Source organism: Pinus tabuliformis, chromosome 8, assembly GCF_031772625.1.
Source record: "Pinus tabuliformis cultivar Carrire ecotype Pingquan chromosome 8, CPIR1, whole genome shotgun sequence".
Taxonomy (NCBI): Eukaryota; Viridiplantae; Streptophyta; class Pinopsida; order Pinales; family Pinaceae; genus Pinus; species Pinus tabuliformis.
The window spans coordinates 2,054,296,201-2,054,321,435 of NC_142294.1; the positions used below are offsets into that span (position 1 = coordinate 2,054,296,201).

The following is a 25,235-nucleotide window of genomic DNA, read 5'->3' on the forward strand; positions in this document are numbered from 1 at the left end:
CTTCTGAGATTCGGATGATTGTTTCAGAGAGGAAGTTTCGATGCCCTAACAAGGAAACACAGTTCGGTGAAGTTACTACAGTTCGGTGGAAGTCTAGGAGCTCAGTTTACCCTCTGTAATTCGGATCACTAGTGCAGTAACAAGTTTGATATCAATTCAGGAAGGAAGCTCAGATAACAGTGCCCAGAATCTTGGTGTAAATGCAGAGATTACAGTGCGGATTGGAGCAGAGAAGGTAGACAGAATTTCGGTGATACCACAGTGAGCTATTTTCGGTACAATCACAGTGAGCAAGGTTCGATATCATCACAGGAAGGAGTGATCAAGACTCGGTACCCCACAGAAGGAATTAGTGGCATCACGTGGAAGGACATGGTGACATCATATGAAGCAAGGTCTCTAACAGCAAGGAGGTTTCACAGTAGAGGAGATCTTGAGATAGTGACAAGATATCGGTGATGCAAAGAAGGTCGAAGTGGAAGAGGATTCAAAAAGAAGGTTGACTGTCAAGAGAACTTGTGTCTTGCTCTTGGAGTGGCAAATAGGTCAAAGCTCTTGGTCTTGGTATTCGTCAATTGGAATCTCTGTAAGAAGAATTTGTTCAGGTTTTCCTTGCAAAGAGTGAGAGGTTTTGGCCCTGGCTGATAGCCTACAATTTGTGTCTCTTGTCTATTTATGTTCATGCATTGGTCGATGTTTGATGAAGAAGAACACTAATAACATAAGCAAAGAGAAGATTCTAATCAAATGAAGTAAAAAGCACTCACAAGCAGTTACTAATCAAGAGAAATCACCTAATTAATGATGCCCTAGATTTCTCAACATTTCTTCCCTATTTCATATTCACAATTTGAAGTTTAATTTGGGTTTATAATGTTATAACCAATGATTGTCTTCATCAATTTAAGTAGCATATCAAAGAGATGCATTCTTTACAAAAATCACTAGAAAAACTTGCCAAATATTTTGCCTTTGACAAAAAGTACAACCTTTCTAACCACCTTATACATTTAAACATGATCACCAACATTTTTAAAAAAATAAGGTCCAATTAACCTTGGATTATGCCGGTGAAGGAAACTCCCACTGACCCAAGTGGCTTCTGGGTAGAGACGTTTCAACATGCCTCCTGCAGTTTTCTTACCACTTTCAGGTAGAGTTGCAGCAACAAATATATATTGCTTACTCCGCTTGTATATTTTTCTTGACCGCAACCAATCTTTTTTCTTATCAGGGCCATCAAGCTTCTCTTCACTGAGATCATCTTCGTCATTAAATGCATCATGTAAATCTTCACTTTCTCCATCAGAGACCAAATTCAACTACTCATCTTCTTCTGGCTTGAAATCTATCCAAGACATGGAATCTACTTCACCTGAACCGTCAAACCCTGATTCCATTGCTTTAGAGAGTTGTTTCTCTTCCAACCGAAACATATTAATCAGACGTACAATTTGATTTTTGAAGCTTCCACACAAAAGCATGTCTGCCTCGTCAAATACCTGCCCTCTTAAAGTCAGGAATGAAAATTTGAACTGATAGCTAGCAAATAAAATGGAATGAAAAAAAACTTTATCCATAGCCCGAATGAACAGCTTGCAAAATCATCTATAAATGAATATGATGTTACTTGAAAATGACGCATTTTAAGACCTTAAGAATGATTATAAGAGCGTCAACAAGTATTTTACCCATTCTGAGCAATTTAAAATTTAGATTATCTAGCTAAAAGAGCATTAAATTATCATTAAACTGATGGGAACTGGGTGTATTTCTTCATATACAACATTGTTATTTCATTTCGTTGATATCATAGTCCAGATGAAAGGTAGCCATCACCAATAAAAACCATCAAGTAAACCTTGAGAAGACTTAAAACTGCATGACTGTTGACAAATGATGTTAAAAGGCATACCACATATTTTACATCTCGAACAAATGCTGTGCGGCGCCTTCTCCTGGGATCAAAAGCAAAAAGCCAATTAAGCAGAGTACCTGGTGTTGAAATCAAAACATCAGGTTGAACAACAGGCCACCCCTGCAATGACCAGTTCTCAATCAGAAGAGAATGTAGGACAACCTTAACAATCATAAATGAAATTATCGTTCCTTCACATCATCCTTACCAATCACCATTTTCAATTTTCTTTCCTAGAGACTAGACAACATCTGAAAATATAAAGTACCAATATAGTTCAGGATATTCCTAAATGCAGTGTAACAATATACATTAATGCTTACGATGCTTTGGTGCACCAGCAAATCAAAATCCGTACCTGACTCCCACTGACTGCCATCACTTTCAACAAAGGATCACCATAAGGACCATGGAGATTGCTAGCCATGCGAACTGCCTGCTCACATAACATTGCATTTGGGCACAAAACAAGTGCAAACTTTCGAGCCCCTGATCTACCTTTCTTTATACCATTTTCAAGCAGTCCATACATGCCACGCAGATTCTGAATAATAGGTACAAGATATCCATGTGTTTTACCACTTCCAGTTTCTGCCGCCACTATAACATCTTTGCCTGATAGAATAGACGGAATAGCAGCAGCCTACACTTTAAAAGGATCATGATCTGTTAGACTACCGGTAGAGAATATATGAGATTATAACATGCCAACTTTTTTCCATAGTCTACTTTCCCTAGAATATGATAAAATAATACTCTGCAGCAAAGCTGTAGAAGTCTTACTGCAATGAAGATTTAAATAAACAAAAGTAACTACAAATATTTTGATTAAAGTCTTCACAGCAAAATGATTGAGAAAATTGTGAGCAGAAAGCACTAGGACAAAAGATTGTACCCAATGTAAAATAATTACAGACAAGCAGTTCTTAAAATTTTGATAATCTGCTTTAACTACCTCGAAAAACCCTCAAGGAAGAAACAACTGTTGATACAGATCTGGACAAAGTTCACACAAGCAAAGATGCAAAACAGAAAAGTAGATGACTCTAGCAAAAGATAGGGTGACCATCCAAGAAAATTGCCAAATTTTAATAGAGGACAACCTGCTCATAAGAAATGCAGGCTACAGGTAAACAGAAACATAAATATCTCAACAAGGTATACATGATGCATCACCGTTTCAAGGAACCAGACAGAGTGAGAGAATAAGCCCGAGAAAGCACATCCTCAAGTGCACAAGGGCTCTGATCCAAGATGATTTTAAAAATTAAATGGATAGCAGGAGAAGAAACAACCAGAAAATATCAGTACTCACCACTAGTCCAGAGCAATCATCATCATCAAAATTACCAGTAAAAAGCTGCTTAGTCTATCATAGATACTGTTCCTGGAAGAGTAGACGAGCTGAAGGACTTGTGGACTATTCCCATGAATTGATTATGGAGGGAGGAATATTCATCTCAAATGGAAATGGACATAACATATGCAATGATAAAGTCTAATTATGCAGACTCTGACCTAGGTCCAAGTTGGTCAAATGGTGAAAAAACATTGAATTGTTGTGGATGTACCTTGCGAAGTTTTGGGAAGTTCTTTCGTTCCTTGCATTTCCTTTGTATGATGAGCTATGTTCACTTGTGCTTAAGTGTCGTAATGGTTTCTTTAGACACCACCTCTTCCTGAAATGTTTAGCTCCTTGATCTATTTTATTCCTGTTGTCACGTAAAGTATACACCTAAGGCGCAACGCTCAAAGTAGGGGCTGTCACTCTGATCCCTAGTCACTCCGTTTAGACTCTCTCCTAGCTAAGTGAAGGGGGGTAGTCCCTAAGGATGATTAATAAAGGAAAACTTGTTGAAGCTGTTGGAAATACTAAGATGGGGGGGTGAATTAGTATTTCTTTTCAACTGTTATTTTACCAGTTAAAACATTTATATTCAGAACATAAGATAAACAGCAAGAATAAATGCTTTTATTAATATAATCTTTGCAATAAAATAGATACAATATATATATGGTTCCAATCTGTTGCCAAGCACCAACTTGGACTTTTGTGAGGCTCCAACCTCCAGAGCACCAACTTTGTTTTGTCAAGGCACCAACCTTAGACTTAGGAGCACCAACTCCCAGGACACCAATCCTTCCAGTTCTGAGGCACCAACCTCAAGGGCTCCAACCCTCTGCTGTCAAGGCACCAACCTTGGATATAGGAGTACCAACTCCAAGGACACCAATCCTTCCACTTCTGAGGCACCAACCCCAAGAACACCAATCCTTCCACTTCTGAGGCTCCAACCCCAAGGGCTCCGACCCAATCTTGTCAAGGCATGTTTGATAGTGATTCTTTGCTCCCAAAACCGTCCGTTGATCCTTCGCCGTCAATCAACCCGCGCTAGATCCAACGGCCTACATGCATTTCGGGTGAGCCACTTGCAAGGGAAATAACCACCCAAAAAGGTGGTTTTCTCTCTCCACCCGAGTGCTACGTGTCGCTCGGTTAATGGAATCGGGGAGCTCCTCTAAATACCGCTTACTGCCTAGCGTCCACCTGATAACCACTGCCACTATTACAAACCCGCTTTTTGGAATATAACCACGTGCATTAATCAATCACTTAAATAAAGTGCTTAATCGTTTAACCACGAGATTAACACTTAATCACAAGATAATCATGATTTGTGAATAAAAGCGTTAAGCATTGAGATTTATGTTTTTCAGTGGGAATACAAAGAAATACCCGATTAACTGTTGAACGCGGATACACAGAGTAACGAGAGTCCACACCAGGCACGAGTCTTGCCCTCTCAGCTCAATTACAGCAATAAATTGACCTCTGTCTCAAACCCCCTCTAACACTCAACCTCTCGCTTCTCACTCAAAACCTAATCATCTCATCTCCCTTGACTTTCCGCTCTTCTCTGGTCTGATATGGCACCTCTGTTAACTCCTCTGATACTCTGCAATTCTTCTTTGGCATATACTACATGCAATACTCCCAATATGGCTCCTCCTCAATCTCTCGCTCTTACACTAACTTGGCTTTCCTATGGCTTCCAATACTGCTCCAATACCTCTTCTCTGCTTTGATAGCTCTGCTCTAATAGCTCCTATGACTTCCGATATTCTCTCCAATGGCTTGACTGTCTTGGCTTTCCTCTGGTTTCTCCTCATGGCTTCTTGCTCCTGTTTCTTCACGGATCTGCTCTACTTCTCCTTGGCTTCATATCATCATTTAGTATCCTAGAATATTGCCATATTGACATACTCCTGTTGCTTCATGGATCTGCTCTACTTGGCTTCACATCATTGTTTACTGTCCAGAATATTGCCATATTGACATCAATGACAACCTAGATTAACAATCTCCCCCTTTGTTATTGATGAAAATATTCTTCTTATCTCCCCCTTTGACATCAATGGCAAAGGAGTGCACAAGGACTCCCCCTGTCAAACTGCTACTCTTCTTCATGAATAGTAGATCTTCATGGGTCTGTTACTCCCCCTGTCATAGTGCTCTTCTTTTTACTCAAGATAGAAGGATTACTGCAACTAGCACATTATCCCCTCTTCATGTCTCGAAACTACTTTATCATGGCTTCAACAATGCTTTAGTTTTGTTAGATGCTGCCAACTGCTCTTGCTTCATACTTCATTCCCAAATGTATCTGTTTGTTTGAAGATTGCCTTTATTTGTGTCCATAATTTACCTGTTCTCACATTCAATCCTTGAGTTGAGGCATATAATTCTGTAATAACAGCAACATGGTTATTTGCCCTATTTCTCTAGTATTAGATGACATTCTCTGTTGTTCCAATTTCTACTTAGTGATCAAGTAGAAAACATCTTCAACACCAATCCAAAGAATAGTTAAGAGATCAAGTTCTTCAATGGAGTGCTCCTGACAAATGATCTTTATTAATGAATGATTGTTAATATAGCTCAACAAGGATTTCATAAGGACCCTTTCACTAATAGCTTCTGCAATAATGATCAAGTATCACAGGCTCCCCCTAACTGTATGCATCTTCTCTTTTGGCAGAATCTTCCTATCAAATGCTCGGATTGTCGAAGATCAGGTCAACAACATGTGTTGTTCGCTGGAGAGTTCAAGGGACTTTCAGATTGTATTTGCTTCCTTCTCCATACTTGTGTAACTTTCTTCTTTTGCATGGTTCTAGCTTGTGTAAGAGCCCGATTTAAGTTACAATCACATGCCATATGACCAATGTTATGACAGTTGAAGCATTCTACATTGTTCATGAATAAGAATTCATGATTTCTTCCTGCAAAATTGTTCCTTGGAGATTGTTGGGGACCATAATATCTATCTTTATGATATGGTTGGGGACCATAACATGTATCTTTATGATATGCTTTACAATCTTTTGCCATGTGACCAAAGTTTGTACAAGAATAACAATAACCAAGAAATAAACTTTGGTACCTAGGAGATGGAGATTTCCTTGATGTAGTTCTGAAGTCTTTCTGTCTTGAGATCCTTTGATGATAACCATTGCTTCTAGCATCCTTGACATTATCTACATTTCTTCTTGGAGTAGGATTTCTTCCATTGTTGCCTCGATTTTTCTCCTTGCCTTTGCTGGAACTGGGAGCATCACCATTTCTTTCTGGCTTCTTCGCATCCCTTTTGTTTGAAGCATTATCATTCTTGTTTGAGGATTCACCTGCATATGCGAGACCTGATTTATCAAATGGACATCTTTGATGGCTGAGCATGTCATCCAAGGCTTGAGAGCTCTTCAAGGTTTTGTTCATCCCTTCAACCTCTTTCCTGAGGAAGACAATCTCTTCTTCCAATCTTTCACACTCATTATTCTTCTTAGCAAGTTGTTTCTCAGTCTCTTCCTTGATATGAGCAGCGTCATTTGCTTCTATTTTAAGGGAGATGATATCTGACTTCATTTTGAAGATTTCTTCATTTTCCTTTGCTAGACTGCTCTCCATTTCTTCCTTGATCCTTGTAGCTTTACATGTTTTGGCCTTGAGAAGTTTGATGTTAGATTTTAATTCGAAAATTTCTTCATCCTTTGCTTTTAGTTGACATATCATGGTGTTTCTCTCCTTTTCTGCTTCATCAACCTGTTCTTCTATGATTGCCAATGCTTCCATTGTCTTCTCAGCTCCTTGTGCTAACTTTCTTGCTTCTTGTAGTTGAGATTTGAGAGAGGAGACCTCTACCTTGTATTGACCAATCTCTTCTTCAAGTTTGTTCAAGCTCTTGTGCCTTCGTTCAAGTTGACTTGACAAGGTATCTTCCATTTCTTTGCTTTATCCAATTGATTTGTCATGGATATGACTTCTTCATGTTGCTTTCTTTTGCTTTGATGAAATTCCTTCTTAAGCTTGGCAAGCTCCTCATCCCTTTCTTGTACTTGAAGCTTGACAAGGTCAACTTTCTTCCTTGTTTGGTCTTGGTCACCAGCTAGTGCTTTCTTCTTAAGTTCCTCGTTTTCCTTTTTCAAATTGATAATCTCTTCCATGGTAGCCATAAGTTGAGCGAGGAGATCTTCTACAAATATTTTTCATTCTCTTCATCTTCTAGACCTTCTTTAGCCTTGATATCATCATTCTCATTTTCAGCTTCTGTGATGGGTTCTGGATTTCCTTCTTGATTTCCATCATCTTCTTGACTGATGGTCATGGTCAATGCTCCTTTTGAGTGAAGGTCATGAAGTTTGTCCCATATAACCTTCGCTGACAAACATTTTCCTAAATTGTTCTTTATAGAATCAGGTAGCCCATTCAAGATTGCCTTCATTGCTTTTGCATTGTACTCCTTGGATTCTCCATCCATCATGCTATCAACAATCACTGATTTCTAGATTTCAATGCCTTGAGTCTTTAAGAAACTCCTCATGCTTGCTTCCCATATATTAAAATTCCCATTGAACCATGGAGCCTCCTCAAATTGATTCTCTTCTATTTTAGTGATAGAGGGAGACACATCCTTAGGAGGATTGGAGACTTTCTTCCTTGACTTCACCATTTGTGTTCTAAAAATCAACCTTCAAGTTGTTAGGCTTTGAATGAAGGTACTGGCTCTGATACCAATTGTTGGAAATACTGGGGGGGTGAATCAGTATTTCTTTTCAACTGTTATTTTACCAGATAAAACATGTATATTCAGAACACAAGATGAACAACAAGAATAAATGATTTTATCAATATAATCTTTGCAATAAAATAGATACAATATATATGGTTCCAATCCGTTGCCAAGCACCAACTTGGACTTTTGTGAGACTCCAACCTCCAGAGCACCAACTCTGTTTTGTCAAGGCACCAACCTTGGACTTAGGAGCACCAACTCCCCGGACACCAATCCTTCCAGTTCTGAGGCACCAACCTCAAGGGCTCCAACCCTCTACTGTCAAGGCACCAACCTTGGATATAGGAATACCAACTCCAAGGACACCAATCGTTCCACTCCTGAGGCACCAACCCCAAAGACACCAATCCTTCCACTTCTGAGGCTCCAACCCCAAGGGCTCCGACCCAATCTTGTCAAGGCATGTTTGATAGTGATTCTTTGCTCCCAAAACTCTTCTTTACTGAATTTTGTCTATTTACAGCTTCACCGTAGTCTCCATGCTATAGCATCAATCGCAACCAGTCTTCATATGAAGAAGTCTTTACAACTCTTCATACTGTCCACACAGAGTCTGCAAAAGTTATCTAATGATAATATCAAATAGCCATCATAATCTCTGATAATGTCTCCACACAGCTTTAGTGAGTCTACTATTAGCTGTACTAAGCTCTGCACGAGAACCAACTCTCTGTTTCAAGCCTCTGTTCTACCAGTCACAGTAAATGCTTCAGGTGTGACTGCTTCTCACTATTCTCTTACTTCCCAGAAACAAAATCACATATGCTTCAATGCCAGTGCTGGCTACTGGTCCCTTCAAACGATGTCAGATAAAACTTTATTTATTATATCACAGAATTGTTCTTCAGAATGCATTATGTACCTAATTAATTCATCACAGGTCTGAGTCTTTCACAGGGTAACACAATCAACAGAGTTGCTCGTCCTTCGACTGCCCCCTGTCTGGCTGGACCTTCATCTTCCTTCTGTCCTGCTGGACCTTCGGCCTCTGCATGAGAACCAACTCTCTGTTTCAAGCCTCTGTTCTACCAGTCACAGTAAATGCTTCAGGCGTGACTGCTTCTCACTGTTCTCTTACTTCCCAGAAACAAAATCACATATGCTTCAATGCCAGTGCTGGCTACTGCTCCCTTCAAACGATGTCAGATAAAACTTTATTTATTATATCATAGAATTGTTCTTCAGAATGCATTATGTACCTGATTAATTCATCACAGGTCTGAGTCTTTCACAAGGTAACACAATCAACAGAGTTGCTCGTCCTTCGACTGCCTCCTGTCTGGCTGGACCTTCATCTTCCTTCTGTCCTACTGGACCTTCGGCCTCTTTCTATCCTGCTGGACCATCGGCTTCCTTCTTTCTATTCGAGTGTTCCAATACTCACAGGACACGTAAATTCAGAAGAGAAGCCGAATTACAAAGAAATGTTGCATATTAAAAAATATCAGAGAGGCCCTTTTTTCTTTAATATTTATACAATAGACTCAATCATTATTTACGGAGGATTTCATTGGAGAGGTTGTACCAACAGAGAGGTCCCACATGCCACGTCACTATCCAATCGCAATTGCAACTTTCTGGAGATCTTTTACAAGTCGTGCCATCCCTTTATAACTTGCGATACATACCTTCCGACACAGCGGACGCAATATAACATTAAGGCATGTTATAATAGTGGTCCTTGTTTCGCATCGTCGATTTCTTCTGTATTAGATCTGACGATCAACGATCGATTTGATCAACACAATCCATCGGAAGCTTGTTGCGTCGTCGATCTCTTCTCTCTAGATCTCTAACGGTCCCGACTTAACCCGATCAACCCAAAATCATCCGTTGATCCTTCGCCATCGATCAACCCGCGCTAGATCCAACGACCTACATGCATTTCAGGTGAGCCACTTGCAAGGGAAATAACCACCCGAAAAGGTGGTTTTCTCTCTCCACCCGAGTGCTACGTGTCGCTTGGTTAATGGAATTGGGGAGTTCCTCTAAATACCGCTTACTGCCTAGCGTCCACCCAATAACCACTGCCACTATTACAAACCCGCTTTTTGGAATATAACCATGTGCATTAATCAATCACTTAAATAAAGCGCTTAATCGTTTAACCACGAGATTAACACTTAATCACAAGATAATCATGATTTGTGAATAAAAGCATTAAGCACTGAGATTTATGTTTTTTAGTGGGAATACAAAGAAATACCCAGTTAACTGTTGAACATGGATACACAGAGTAACGAGAGTCCACACCAAGCACGAGTCTTGCCCTCTCGGCTCAATTACAACAATAAATTGACCTCTATCTCAAACCCCCTCTAACACTCAACCTCTCGCTTCTCACTCAAAACCTAATCATCTCAGCTCCCTTGACTTTCCGCTCTTCTCTGGTCTGATATGGCTCCTCTGTTAACTCCTCTGATACTCTGCAGTTCTTCTTTGGCATATATTACATGCGATACTCCCGATATGGCTCCTCCTCAATCTCCCGCTCTTACACTAACTTGGCTTTCCTGTGGCTTCCGATACCGCTCCAATACCTCTTCTCTGCTTTGATAGCTCTGCTCTAATAGCTCCTATGACTTCTGATATTCTCTCCAATGGCTTGACTGTCTTGGCTTTCCTCTGGTTTCTCCTCATGGCTTCTTGCTCCTGTTTCTTCACGGATCTGCTCTACTTCTCCTTGGCTTCATATCATCATTTAGTATCCTAGAATATTGCCATATTGACATACTCCTGTTGCTTCATGGATCTACTCTACTTGGCTTCACATCATTGTTTACTGTCCAGAATATTGCCATATTAACATCAATGACAACCTAGATTAACAAAAGCAACAAGTCTTGGAGATCTAAGGGCAAGGCAATTGTTATTAGTGCAACTTGATTATTAATTAGAGCAAGTGTAAGAGTTTATAAGAAATGTTTTAAAATGGATTTCAATTACGATCAATGAGGCAGATAGACCAGTGCCTTAACAATGCTCGATGGAAATTTTGAGACTTGCAAGTAAATAGATGTTCAAGTTGCAATAACAACAATGCTGCAAGAAGTGTTAGTACAAAAGAGATGGCACAATATGAGTGATTAAAGATAACTTGCAAAACTGAAGATAACTTGTACTTCAAAGGAAATGCTCAGGTAAAGTATGACAATCTAGATACATAATAAGTTAATCAAAGATAAGTACAAGCATGTCAATGTGATATTGCAAGGAAAATGAAATGCCCACAATTAATAATATGCCACGAGAGAGAAAGTTAGAAATATGAAATACAAAACTAAACTAGGTGGGGTGCAAAATCTTGGTTACTTTTAGTTAAATGTGTAGTCTGGATGAATCCTTCTTCTCAATTGTATGGGGACACTCATAGGGGCCCTAGGAACAAGGGTGATAGCCATAATGATAAGGGATAGAGCTCATGCTTGGCTTTTGCCTACATGCTAAACTTTATTGTCCAGGCCATCTTCTGCATTTTGTGGTATTATTTCCTTTTGTATGTGGTCATTTTATGCTTTTATCCTCGTTTTTTAGCTGCATCAACTTTTGGGGCATCATTCCAGGCCTGACCCAGACATGTGGACAAGGGGAGGGGAGTACCAAAGCCTTGTGGACCCAGTGGTCATGTGGCCCTGTTATCGCACAAACTAGCAAGGGACCTAAAGGGGTTCCTATGAGGACAACTACTAGGTCAAGGGCAACTATGGAGGCTTAGCCCACTATCACCACAGCGAAGACTCCCTACTCTTTACGGACTTTCACCGATGGGAGGAGACCCGGTAGTTGGGAGGTCACTTATAAAGTATAGATCAATGAAGGGGTGGAGTGACTCAAATGATTCCCTTTCCAGAAGAGTTTGAAGGATAGGGCTTGCTTGCTCTTCAAGCAAGGGACTTGATCTTCTAGGGAAAGGGGATGAGGATTGGAGGGTTGAGGTAGAAGTATAAGACCTATAAAAGATGTTCTCAATCCCTAAAATCCTTATGAGAACTTGGATTCTCGAGTAGTCCTTGCTAAATAGGCTTTGGTGAAGAATGGGACCGCACGAGGCCAAGTGGACCCAGCCCAGGTTAGGGAATGGATTTTGGCAACCAATGATGTTCTTAACCTGGCCAAGGTGAGGGGAAAGGATCAAACAAGAATTTTCTCCCAAAGATGTCAAATTGATCCTACTAGGTTCTAGCCTTGGGAACACCTAGGCAAAACTTGATCCTAGAGCTAGGGTTTGAGGTATCCAAAGATTCCACCGTCAAAATTGCTTCAAATTTGGAGGAGAGCAAGGGGACCCACCAGCGCAGTTGTATCTAGGAGATCGAAGTTTTCTTGTGGCCAGTTTCCTGGGAAATTGATGCCCTAGGTGACCTAATGAGGCTAGACCTAGGGAAAAAGGGAAAAAGGGTAAAAAGAGGGTTAAAATGATCACCCTTTTTGAGGGACCAGTGCCTAATTCAAAATTCATCTATCATCCAAAATAATCCTCCAAGAAAAAGTGTGAAATCCTCTAAAGATAGAGAGATCCCAAGTCAAGTGATGATACAAATGAATCCAACTACCTCCTATTTGTAATTTTGTACACCAATTAGGAGCTCGTTTAGCTAATGAGCCTACATTAGCCCCTAAAATTAAAATAATGTGCAAATGACCTAACTTTGGTGACAAGCCCACCAAACTAGCTCACAAATGAAAAGGTAAGCCTCTCAAGAGGAAAAATAATAATCTATGCATGTCGTAGGCCCCTCTAAGAGGCCTAATGAGGTCCATGGGTGCCACAATAAAGAATAGGACCCTCAGAAGTGTGGACAAGGGGTTGGCCCCTTGTAATAACCTGTGGTGCTCCAAATGACTGTGGGGGCACACAAGTGTCCTCATGGGTCTCCAAACAAGTCGAAGATGCCTGTAGGTTGCCCTCAAGGGCTAGGATGACAATGTAGGAGATGCCACATCATCGTAGAAGTCGTAAATCATCTGCCAAGTGTGTGGTGTAGATCTAGGGCCAGCTGGACATGATGGATCAGGCGCATCCTCCTCGTCCAATAAGTGAACCACGAGCAATCTCTAAATCGCTGTGGGGATCCATGAAGTGAAATCTGCTATTGTGGAGACCCATGGCTCTCAATGCTCACCATATATGTGCCAATGTATCCCTCTGGAGAATTAGGACTCCATATAGGGAGACCAAACTCCAAATGGAAACCATATGCAATCCTACATAAGATCCAACACATCCCTTGGGCTTCCAGTACAACAAGTCATTAGAGAAATCGAATAAATGAGCTTACCTAATCATGGACCACAAGTGGGGACTTCATAATGGCCTGCCCTTCCATAATGGGCTTTGGGTGTGCCAATGTCTCCTAAACTCCCAATCGGGTTAACCAAGTGCCCTATTAGGAGCTTTCTACTTCTAAAGGGGTTAATATAGTCAAGGTACATCTATCAAAAGGTGATGGCATGTGGTAGATAGGTGATTGATGTAGGGAATGAGAGGGGGCAGCCCCGGGTCACATGCTGGGACACAAGGGTGGCCAATAAGAGGAAAGCTCAGACTTGGGTTTATAATGTATAGGAGGGAGCAATCGTGGTACATGAGGTGCTCCGGCCTTGATTTTTCCACCCTTCTTTTATGCCTTTTGCCCTTTTATGATTTTCTTTTATTAATTGCTCGGGCTTAAGGGGTTAAAGCATTATGTATAAGATATAGCAGTGAATTCCCCCCTTCAAGGTGGGGCAGTTCATTGCCCACCAATGGTTGCGACAATCATGGATTCCTATATGATAAAGGAAGGTTCATAGAACCTCTTAGAACTGTTACCACTCAAACCAGCAAGGGGCCTAAAGGGGTTCCTAAGAGGGCGACTGCTAGGTTAAGGGCAACAGTGGAGGCTTAGCCCACTGTCACCACAGCTAAGCCTCCCTGCTCTTTACAGACTTTCACCGATGGGAGGAGTCCTGGTAGTGTAGGGATTCACTTGTAAAGTATATGTCAATGGATAGGTGAGAAGTGACCCTGAAAACCCTTTCTTAAGGATGTAGTGAAGAATGGAGCTTGCTTGCTCTTTAAGCAAGGGACTTGATCCACCAGGGATAAGGGGTGGGGATTGGAGGGTTGAGGGGGAAAGGATAGGCTAATGAACAATTTTCTCAATCCCTATAATCCTTGGGAAAATTGGATTCCCAAATGGTCCTTGACAAATAGTCTTTTTTTAGAAGTGGGACCACAAGGAGCCAAGTGGACCCAGCCCAGGTTTGGTGATGGAATGTAGCAACCAATGATGTTCCTATTCTGGAAAAGGTGAGGGGAAAGGACCAAACAAAAATGCTTTATTCAAAAGGTTGAATTGATCCTATTGAGGTCTAGCTTTGGGGATGCCTAGGCACAATTTGATCCTAGAGCTAAGGCTTGAGATTCCATCGTTAGAATTGCCTCAAATTTGGAGGAGAGGGAGGGGACCCACTAGCATAGTAGCCTATAGGAGATAGAATTTTTTCCTTGAGTCAACTCCCGGGAAATTGATGCCCTAGGTGACCTAATGGGGCTAGACTTGGGGAAAAAGGGGAAAATGGTTAAAAAAGGGTTGAAATGATCAACCTTTTTGAGTGATCAGTGCCTAGTTCACTTAGGCATATGGAGTCAAGGATAGTGATGAGTAAGAACTTGGTTTCTTGATCAAGGAGGCCCAGAAAGTCAACTTCGTTCAATGTTGAGAGAAAGAAAAGAAAAGTGACATTCAAGCATTTATACTTCAAAACAAATGATGCAAGCTTATCGAGATAAATAAATCTCTAGGATATTTCATTCATATAACATTGGCCCATACATTAAATTAGCTAAAACATGCTCAATTCCACATTTCGATAATGCAGCAACTAGCCCTAATTTTAGCAATATGCAGCAACAAGAATAATAACATCAAAATTTACTTACAACGTTATAGAGTATATCCAACCAACATTTCGTTTGCTCAATAAAGCTCCAAGACGAGAAATAGCCCAAATCCATACATCAAAATTCATCCATCTCCAAAAATATCCACCAAGGAAAAAGTGCAAAAATTCTCTATGATTAGAGAGATCCCAAGTCAAGTGATGATACAAATGAGTGTATCTAACATCAATATATAGCCTCCTAAGGAGTTTGAATTAGCCTATGGGCCTACATTAGCCCCTAATGATAAAATAATGTGCAAATAAAACCCCTATTGGTGACAAGCCCACCAAACTAGCTCATAAGTGTAAAAATAAGCCTCACAAGGGGCCAAATAATAATATGTGCATGTCATAGGGCCCTCTAAAGGCTCAACAATATCCTGAAGTGCCATATTGAGGAATAAATTCCTCGGAATATGATGGATAGGGGGTGGCCCCTTATTCTCCAAGTAGTAGACTTGCGGTGCTCCCAGTCGGTATGAGGGCACATAGATGACCCCGCGGGTCTCGATATGAATCGGAGATCCTATGCAAGGGTCCAAGTGGTGAAATGAATGAATGTTGCATGACATCGTACAAGTCTTGGGACACCTGTCAAGAGTGTGGGGCTCCGTGGGGGCTTGTTGGGCATAATGTACCACGCATATCATCATCATCCCAAAAGTGGATCGCTAGTAATCTTTGATCATCCATGAAGATCCGTGGAGTGATGTTTGTTTTTGTGGAGGCCAATGGCTCTCTATGCACACCCTACATGTGCTAATGTAGACCTCTGGGGTTAGGATCCCATATAGAGAGACCAAACCCAAATGGAAACCACCTGTAACCCTACGTAAGATCCAATGCGTCCCTAGGCTTCCAGTACAATGAGTCATTAAAATAATCGTGTAAAAGAGCTTACAAATCATGGATAACAACGAGGGCATTGTTGATTTTTGGGTAGCATCGGATGTGCTCTAGCTCCAAAATTTTGTGGAGGGGCTAGAACACATGAGATCTCCAAGACCCAGAAATCGTTTGGAGAAATTCCACCCGGATGAGGAGTTATTAAAATAGTTAATATTTTTAATCGGTTCGTAAGTTTAAGCTTAGGAAAATAAAAATATTAATGGGTATTAATAAAGATATGGGTGAGAAGCTTCTAAGAGACTAGGATTAGAGACTTAAGCTTAGCCGCTGATTAGAGACTTAATCTCGGTCGTTGATTCATCAACAAGAAAAGTATAAAAGAAGACTTTGAGAGTCATTTGGAGATACACCAGGTAAATACTCAGTACCCCGAGGGAAATCAATTCTCAAGGAGGAGTTCGATTTCAGAGGGAGAGTTGCAGGGTGAAGGAAGAGGAGGGCATCAGAAGAAGTCAGTGATTGAGGAGGAGGTGACGCAGTGCATTCGAGAGACAGCGTAGAGGGAAGAGCAAGGAGGCAGCACCATTGGAGACGCAGTTCTCACGCAGATTGACGCAGAAGTGACGTAGAGGTGGGAGAAGGGTCTCCAAGGTGTCAAAACTTCTATAGGAGGAGGAGAAACATTGTCTCAGGTGTTTTTATTCAGAAGTGTCTCAGTTATCTGTAAATTCATTCCTTGTAAAGCAATTGTTGCTGAAGATTAATAAAACCCTTATCTGCTGCACTGGTTTTCCCACATTGGGTTTTTCCGGGGACAATTGTCCAAAAACAACTGTGTTGATGTGATTGATTCTTGTGCTTGTATATCACTGTTATTTACTCTATGTAATTATTTGATAGCTGCAGTAGAATTTATTTTAATGTGTACTAAAGGCTTTCGTAAATAACTTATTGTGAGAAATAAGTAGGTGAAATAAATCAGTTACTGCAGGGAATTTCGTATTAGAAATTTTCACAAGCACTTCATAATGGCATGCCCTTCCGTAGTGGGCTTTGGCATGTGCTAGTGTCTCTAGGCTCCAAAGGGGGTTAGCCAAATACCTTATTAGGTGGTTTCAGCCCTTAAAGGGGATAGTATGTCCAAGGTACATCCCTCTAATGGGGGTGGCATGTGACAAATAAGTGAGATGGAATAGGGAATGAGAGGGGCAGTACTGGGCCACATAATGGGGCATAGGGATAGCTAGATAAGGGGAAGCCCACACCTAGGTATGTAATGTACAGGAGGGAGCAATCGTGGTACATGAGGTGCCCCATCCTTGATTTTTCCACCCTTCTTTATATACCTTTTTCATTTTATGAATTTTATTTAATTAACTTCTCGGGCCTCAAAAGACAAGAGCATGATGTGTAAGATATAGCAGTGATTACCCCCTTTTAGGTAGGCAGTTTATTGCCCTCTAGGGGTTGGGACAATCATGGGTTCCCTAATGATAGAGGAGGCTCACCTAGGGCCTATGGAACCAGGGTGATGTCCATGGATTGGGGTAGAGCTCATGCAATGGCTTTTGCCCACGTGCTAATTATTTTGTCTCGACCATCTTTTACATTTTGTGGTACAATTTCCTGTTAAATGTGGCCAATTATGCTTTTTTCTTTTCTTTTAATTGCTTCAACCTTCGGGGCATCATTCTAGGCCTAACCCAAGGTGAGGGCAAGGGGCTAGGGAGGCTAGCCCTATGTGGACCCAAAATAGGAATGTGGACCCAGGATGGGAGAAAAGATGAATGGGGGTATAGTGAGTGGAAAGCAAGTAATATGTGTGGGTAAAGGAGCGGGACCACACACCCAAAGTCAGGGTTTCTCAAGTAGTACCACCCTAGAACCGAATGGTCAATAAAGGAGATCCCACGGGACTAAGATACAAGGGTAACAACCAAAAGAGATCAAGGCGACAGGAACACAAACTAAGCCCACTCTTTCCACCAAATCCCCCCATCAATCCATACCCAGAAGTATCTGTGGTAAGTAAACCCAACACTCAATTACCAAATGAAAAGACATACCTTTAGATTCGGGAGGCCCACCTTCAAACATACGATCAATACAGGTGGGTGAGGGACCACATCGCTGGCTCAGGTGGCAGAGAAATGGCACAACGAGCTAGTAGGATGCATCAAGGGGCTGATGGTTGCCGACTGAGGCTCATCTTGGAGAAAAAATTCTCTTGGGGATATCACCCACAAAGTGGTGGGTAAAAGGAACCAGGGTGATGGCCATGATGATGGGCTAGAGCTTCATGTAATGGCTTTTGCCCACGTGTTAAATGTTTTTGTCTAGGCCATCTTTTGCATTTTGTGGTACTTTTCCTCTTGGATGTGGCCATATATGCTTTTGACATTCTTTTTAGCTGCATCAACTTCTGGGTTTCATTCCAAGCCATGACCCAAGGTGTGGGCAAGGGGAAGGGGTGAGCTGACCCTATGTTGACCCGATGGAGGAATGTGGACCCAGGTGGGAGAAGTAATGGATGGGGTGTGTTGACCACTACGTGTCAACGACCCATAGCAGTACTGTTAAGTTATGGTATGTTCTATGCTTGTAACAGTTTACTTCTTTTTCTTATTATATTCCACAGATTAGCAATTACATGTACATAAAATAAAGTGCAGATAGAACATTAAATGATCGACAGAAATCAAGCCAAGACAAGAGACACAAGATGTGGTGGCTAGCTAAGGACAAACCCCACAATGTGTGGGGAAACCCTTTGATCAAATCTTCTTTTATCTTCAATAATTCAGCAGAGAGAAATAGTACAATAAATCTGATTTATATCAGCAATAGCAAACCCTAGATTAGCAGCATCAGCATTAGCGACTTCATCATCAAAACTAGGGCAATCGATATCTCACAAACCAATCGTCGGATCGGCTTGATTCCACCACCAAAAGTTGCAGCCTTTAGAGGAGGTTCAGATGAACCTATAGCGCAGTTCAGATGAGATCTTCTGGTCCACGCAGGTTAAACTTCACTTCTGCAGTTACAGCTTCAGTTTCAGCAACTTTCTTCAAACTAGGGAAGTCGATATCTCGCAAACCGTCTGTCAGATCGACTTGATTCCACCACCAAAAGTTGCAGCCTTTAGAGGAAGTTCAGATGAACCTACAACGCAGATCAGAAGAGAAGGTTTGATGGTCCACGCTGGTCAAAGTTTGGACCTGCAGTTGCAGCTTCAATTTCAGCAGCTTCCGGCTTCACATGTGTGAGAGAGAGACCCTTTTATGTGCAGTAGAGAAGAGACTCTTTTCTGCACAGTAGAGAGAAAGAGATGTGATGAGATGAGTGAGTGCAAATGAGGAAAAGTCCTCTTGTATTTATACACAACTGTTGATGTTTGAATAGATGTCATTGTTGGGCTTCTGAGCCTACATGAGTTGTAGGTCAGCTTGATAATAATTCCATAATCAAAATAAATTCATATCTCCATGAATACTTATCGGAATCGGATCATCTTTAGATCAATCCTAGACAACTCGATGAGAGGAATCTAATGAACATATTATCAACCATGAATAAGATGATCCATATGAAGTTTGGCCCTAGTTGCCAATTTTAACACTCCCTCTCAACTAGGGAGAACTTCATTTGCAATCTGTCTGTCGATCGCTACTATTCATCCATCAAAAGCACTGCCTTGTACAGCCTAACCCTTGCCCTACTCTGCTCTATTCTACCTGTTCTGCTTTGTCTTGTTCTGCCCTATACTGATCTGTACGGCTCTGCTCTGCTTTGTTCTATTCTGCTCTACTTTTGTCCGAATTATGAAGAAGAAGAAATGATCGAGGATGTATCATACTGACTCAAAGTCAGTCTCAGAGTATGTACCACTGGTCCCAAACCAGTGTCAACCAACCCGAAGTCAACGTCATAGTGAGTACAACTCCTACCACTGGTCCCAGACCAGTAACATCCTCCACGACTCAAAGTCAGTCTCAGAGTGCGTACCACTGGTCCCAGACCAGTAACAACCGACCCGAAGTCGGTGTCATAGAATGTACCACTCCTACCACTGATCCCAGACCAGTATCATTGATCCCAGATCAATGGAGGTCATTCTAGCATAGGGAGTACGGTAGATACAGAGATGCGTCCATCGGTAATACTATGGTCCCTAACTTCATTTCCCTACTCATTGATCAGATGAGAGGTGCTTCCCATGGGTCCTAGACTGCATGGGTAGGATGCCTCGAGAGGAGAACTAATCAATCCAGTCCTCACAGGAGAACAAATCAATCCTACTGCAATCCCCATGGAGAACACATCAATCCAGGCCTCACAGGAGAACACATCAATCCTGCTACAATCGCCATGGCGAACACATCAATCCAAGCCTCACAAGAGAACACATCAATCCTGCTACAATCGCCATGGAGAACACATCAATCCTATTACAATCGCCATGGAGAACACATCAATCCAGGCCTCACAGGAGAACACATAAATCCTGCTACAATCGCCATGGAGAACACATCAATCCAGGCCTCATAGGAGAACCAATCATCCTGCTACATAGTCGCCACGGGGTGTACATGTACACCACCAGGGGATGGTGAATCACCCTGTGGTCATATGTTGCTCCAAGAAGTACCTCACACCCCCCCCGGAGCTCCCAGAGCTCAATGCATCATACAAGACCCTCATCGAAGGGTCTTTGAACAACACCAAGTTGTTCTCGAAAAGTCAGGAATTTGAATTTTCCTAGGGGCTTTGTTAGAATGTCGGTGAACTGTTCATCTGTACCGATATGTTGGAGCCTTATAGCTCCTTGCTGCACCATATCTTGAGTATAGTGATACCTAATATCGATACGCTTGGAGCGATCATGAAATACGGGATTCTCTGACAAACGAATCCCACCCTGGTTGTCACATAGGATCACGGTGGTAACCAATGTAAATTCAAACAGCTCATTGAAGAGCTTTCGCAACCAGACTGCCTCACAGGGGGCAATGCTAGCAGCAACATATTCTGCTTCGGTGGTGCTAAAAGCCACCGACTTCTGCTTCCTGCTCATACAAGATATCGAAGCAGATCCCAAGGATGAACAGCACCCGGAAGTGCTCTTACGGTCCTCCACATTGCCTACCCAATCAGCATCAGTGTATCCAAGAAATCTCACATTTCCGGCAATGTATCTTAACCCATAAGTGATTGTGCCATGAAGACATCTCAGAAGATTCTTGTCATCAATCCAGTGAGGCTCAACCAAATATGAGCTCACAATGCTGACTGCAAAACATATGTTCAGACGAAGGTTCACCAAGAACATCAATGCGAATGAGTTTATGAAACTCAGAGGCATTTCCCAAATCTGGTTCAACATCACTACCATATAACTTCTAAAAGTTAAGATCCTCGAGGTAGTCACAGGCTTGCAGTCCATCATATCGAATCTTTCCAATATCTTTACCACATATTTTCCTTGAGATAGGAAAATTTCCCTTGGCTTCTGCCACACTTCAAGTCCTAGGAAATAGTGCATCGATCCTAGGTCCTTCATTTCAAATTCAGAAGCCAACTCCCTCTTACATTTGTGAATGAGAGGTTCTGCAGCTGTTAGAAAGAGGTCATCCACATACAGCACCAGTATGAGAGGTTTGTCATCTTCAACCTTAAAATAAAGGTTAGGATCAGCTTCACTCCTAGTGAATCCCAGCTTCATCAAGTAGCTATCAATCCTCTCATACCATGCTCAAGGTGCTTGCTTCAGCCCATAGAGAGCTTTCTTCAACCTGCATACATGAGATTTTTTATCATAGATCTCAACTCCTTCGGGTTGCTCCACGAAGACCTCTTCTTTGATCGAACCATGCAAGAACACGGTCTTGACATCCATCTGATGTAGGTTCCATCCTTGTGAAGCCGCAAGGGCTATGATTGAGCGGATGGTCGTATATCTGGCAACAGGTGCAAATATCTCATCATAGTCTATACCTTCCTTCTGGGAGAAACCACGAGCAACAAAATGAGCCTTATACTTTTCCGTACTTCCATCTGCTGCATGCTTTATCTTGTAAAGCCATTTTGACGTGACAACTGTCTTGTCCTGGGGTCTAGGAACTACTTCCCAGACATCATTCTTCATAATAGACTCATATTCTTCGGTCATAGCATCCTTCCATACTTGATGCTTGACGGCATCTGAGAATGATGAAGGCTCATTTTGTATAATCGTGCTCATGATGGTCAGGTATCCCTGATACCTGTTAGGTTTCTTACTTTCACGAAAGGTTCCTCAGGGTGCAGCATGTCCTTCAGCATCATCGAGTACCCCCTAAGCCATGAAGGCCTCTTCCTAGAAGAGGAAGGCTCAGGTGGATAAATAGGATCCATGGGTTCCTCCACATCAGGCATTGTTACATTATCTACCCATAGAAACTTCGGAAGTCTCTGGACAGCTTCCACAATCGTACGGTTCTTCCTTTCCACCACACCATTCTGCTCAGGAGTATGTGGAGTAGTAGTCTCCCTCTTAATGCCAGCCTCAGGTATGCCTGAGTGAACCAACTGTAATATATCGGAGGTCTTGCTTTGGCTTGAGGGGAATGGTCCCCTTTTGAGCTTTCCTTCGGCACATCCTGGACATACACCTTCTTTCTCTACTCGGAATTCGGGCATCCCTGTTACCATCTGTCTTACATCGGGTAGAGCTTTGTAATGAAGGTGGGCAAACCTCCGATGCCAAAGTTCGGACTGAAGAGTTGTGTCACAAGGCATGACACCTAGCAGACTTCCACCGACCTGATAGAAAGAATCAACTCGAAACCCAAGATTGAAAGCATTTTTAACATTACTTTTCCATATATGTACCTTGTCATCGCTGAAGGTTACCTTGTAGCCTTTGTCTTCCATTGCCGAGATGGATACCAGGTTCTTTTTGAGATCAGGTACATATAATACATCTTGTAAGTGGATCGTATTACCTTGATTCAATTTGAGAGAAACATTGCCTACACCTTTCACGGGGTATTTCATGTCATCTCCAAGGACAATTTCTAGATTAGTTTCTTTTTCTATCAAATTATGGAGAACTTCTTTGTAACCAGTGAAGTGCCTTGAGGCACCACTATCAATGAGCCAAATTCCCATTGAGTCCGAAGAAGCAGAGGTAGATAGAATAGCTGGTAGATAATATTCATCCTGCTTATTGTCAACAAGGTTAGATTCATACCTGGAATTTCTAGCCTTCTTGAATGGTTGTCCTCTTCCTTGATTTCCAGCACTCCTTTTACCTCTGCTATTAGATTTGCCATTTCTTTGATTGCCATGAGAGGGATTTTGATCATTGTCCCGATGTGAGTCCTTTCTATCGGGGCACTCCCTTGCATAGTGAGCTGCTTTATTGCAAATATAACATCGTCCTTTTCTTCCACCCTTAGGTCCAGCCTTTCCTTTTGATTTAGACTCGGAATTATTTCTTTTCTTAGCATGAGAAGAAAAAGCAGCAAGAGGACCTTTAGGCAAGGGCATTTCTTACTCTTCTACCCTTGTTTCTTCTTGAATGCATCTAGCCATTAGTTCCTTGAAACCAGGAATTACATTATTGTTCAGAAGAGTAGTCCTGAACACGTACCATTCGAATGGTAATCCTCCAAGAGTTGTGAGTGCCATTTCCCTGTCAGTAATAGTTTCCCCAATAGATAGGAGATCGTTCTTGATCTCGGTGATTCTTAAGAAGTATGCTTGCATACTCTCATCTTTACCCTTCTTGATTTCCCTCAGCTTATTTCTAAGAAACAAAACTTGATTTGCATCATTGACTTTAAATAAACTCACCAGTCTATCGTAGATTTCCTTGGAGGTGTCCAGTTCAGAGATGTAGGCCACCAAGTGCTTGTCGATAGAGTCCCGGATGATCTTCTTTGTTTTGACTTCTCCATTTTTCCATTTGTTCCAGGTAGCAGCGGATGCATTTGATGGAGGCTCAACAATATTGCCTCTTACATGGTCCAACACTCCTTGATCTTCTAGGGTTAGATCGATAGACATCTTCCATCCGTGATAGTCAGCTTTCTCACGGAGCTTGTCTTTGACAAGAAAGAGTGTTGAGGACCCCATAGTTCTTTTAGGATAGCCTTGCCAATCTTCTCTTCGGTGATTGCTCTTGCTCTTGCTCGGGCTTTGTCTTCACCTCAGCTCTGATACCATGTTAAGTTATGGTATGTTCTATGCTTATAACAGTTTACTTCTTTTTCTTATTATATTCCACAGATTAGCAATCACATGTACATAAAGTAAAGTGCAGATAGAACATTAAACGATCGACAGAAAACAAGCCAAGGCAAGAGACACAAGATGTGGTGGCTAGCCAGGCACAAACCCCACAATGTGTGGGGAAACCCTTTGATCAAATCTTCTTTTATCTTCAATAATTCAGCAGAGAGAAATAGTACAATAAATCTGATTTATATCAGCAGTAGCAAACCCTAGATCAGTAGCATCAGCATTAGCGGCTTCATCATCAAAACTAGGGCAGTCGATATCTCACAAACCGACCGTCGGATCGGCTTGATTCCACCACCAAAAGTTGCAGCCTTTAGAGGAGGTTCAGATGAACCTATAGCGCAGTTCAGATGAGGAGATCTTCTAGTCCACGCAGGTCAAACTTCACTTCTGCAGTTGCAGCTTCAGTTTCAGTAGCTTCCTTCAAACTAGGGCAGTCGATATCTCGCAAACCATCTGTCAAATCGACTTGATTCCACCACCAAAAGTTGCAGCCTTCATAGGAAGTTCAGATGAACCTACAATGCAGATCAGAAGAGGAGGTTTGATGGTCCATGCTGGTCAAAGTTTGCATCTGCAGTTGCAACTTCAGTTTCAGAAGCTTCCGGCTTCACATGTGTGAGAGAGAGACCCTTTTCTGCGCAGTAGAGAAGAGACTCTTTTCTGCGTAGTAGAGAGAGAGATGTGATGAGATGAGTGAGTGCAAATGAGGAAAAGTCCTCTTGTATTTATACACAACTGTTGATGTTTGAATAGATGCGACTGTTGGGCTTCTGAGCCTACATGAGTTGTAGGTCGGCTTGATAATAATTCCATAATCAAAATAAATTCATATCTCCATGAATACTTATCGGAATCGGATGGTCTTTAGATCAATCCTACACCTCTCGATGAGAGGAATCTAATGAACATATTATCAGCCATTAATAAGATGACCCATATGAATTTTGGCCCTAGTTGCCAATTTTAACAAGTACACCCCCTTTTTCGCAAAAAGGGATAGCGACTGATCAATGTGTCCGTGTCGTCCTCAGCATGATTATCATATTATAATATAAACCCATTCTGCATATATGTGATGTAAATAATCTTAGCATATCTATGTCATGTATGTAATTGCCTAG

General features: G+C 41.6%; 1 protein-coding gene across 1 annotated transcript in view; it reads right to left on the reverse strand.

Annotated features, from left to right (window-relative positions):
• LOC149244723 (DEAD-box ATP-dependent RNA helicase 22-like) overlaps positions 1–25,235 on the reverse strand; it is a 283,017-nt gene that overhangs the window by 189,148 nt on the left and 68,634 nt on the right. The window contains 3 exon segments of the mRNA XM_089374971.1: positions 1,057–1,502; positions 1,916–2,038; positions 2,277–2,561. Of these exon segments, the coding sequence (XP_089231097.1) occupies positions 1,057–1,502; positions 1,916–2,038; positions 2,277–2,561 (854 nt within the window).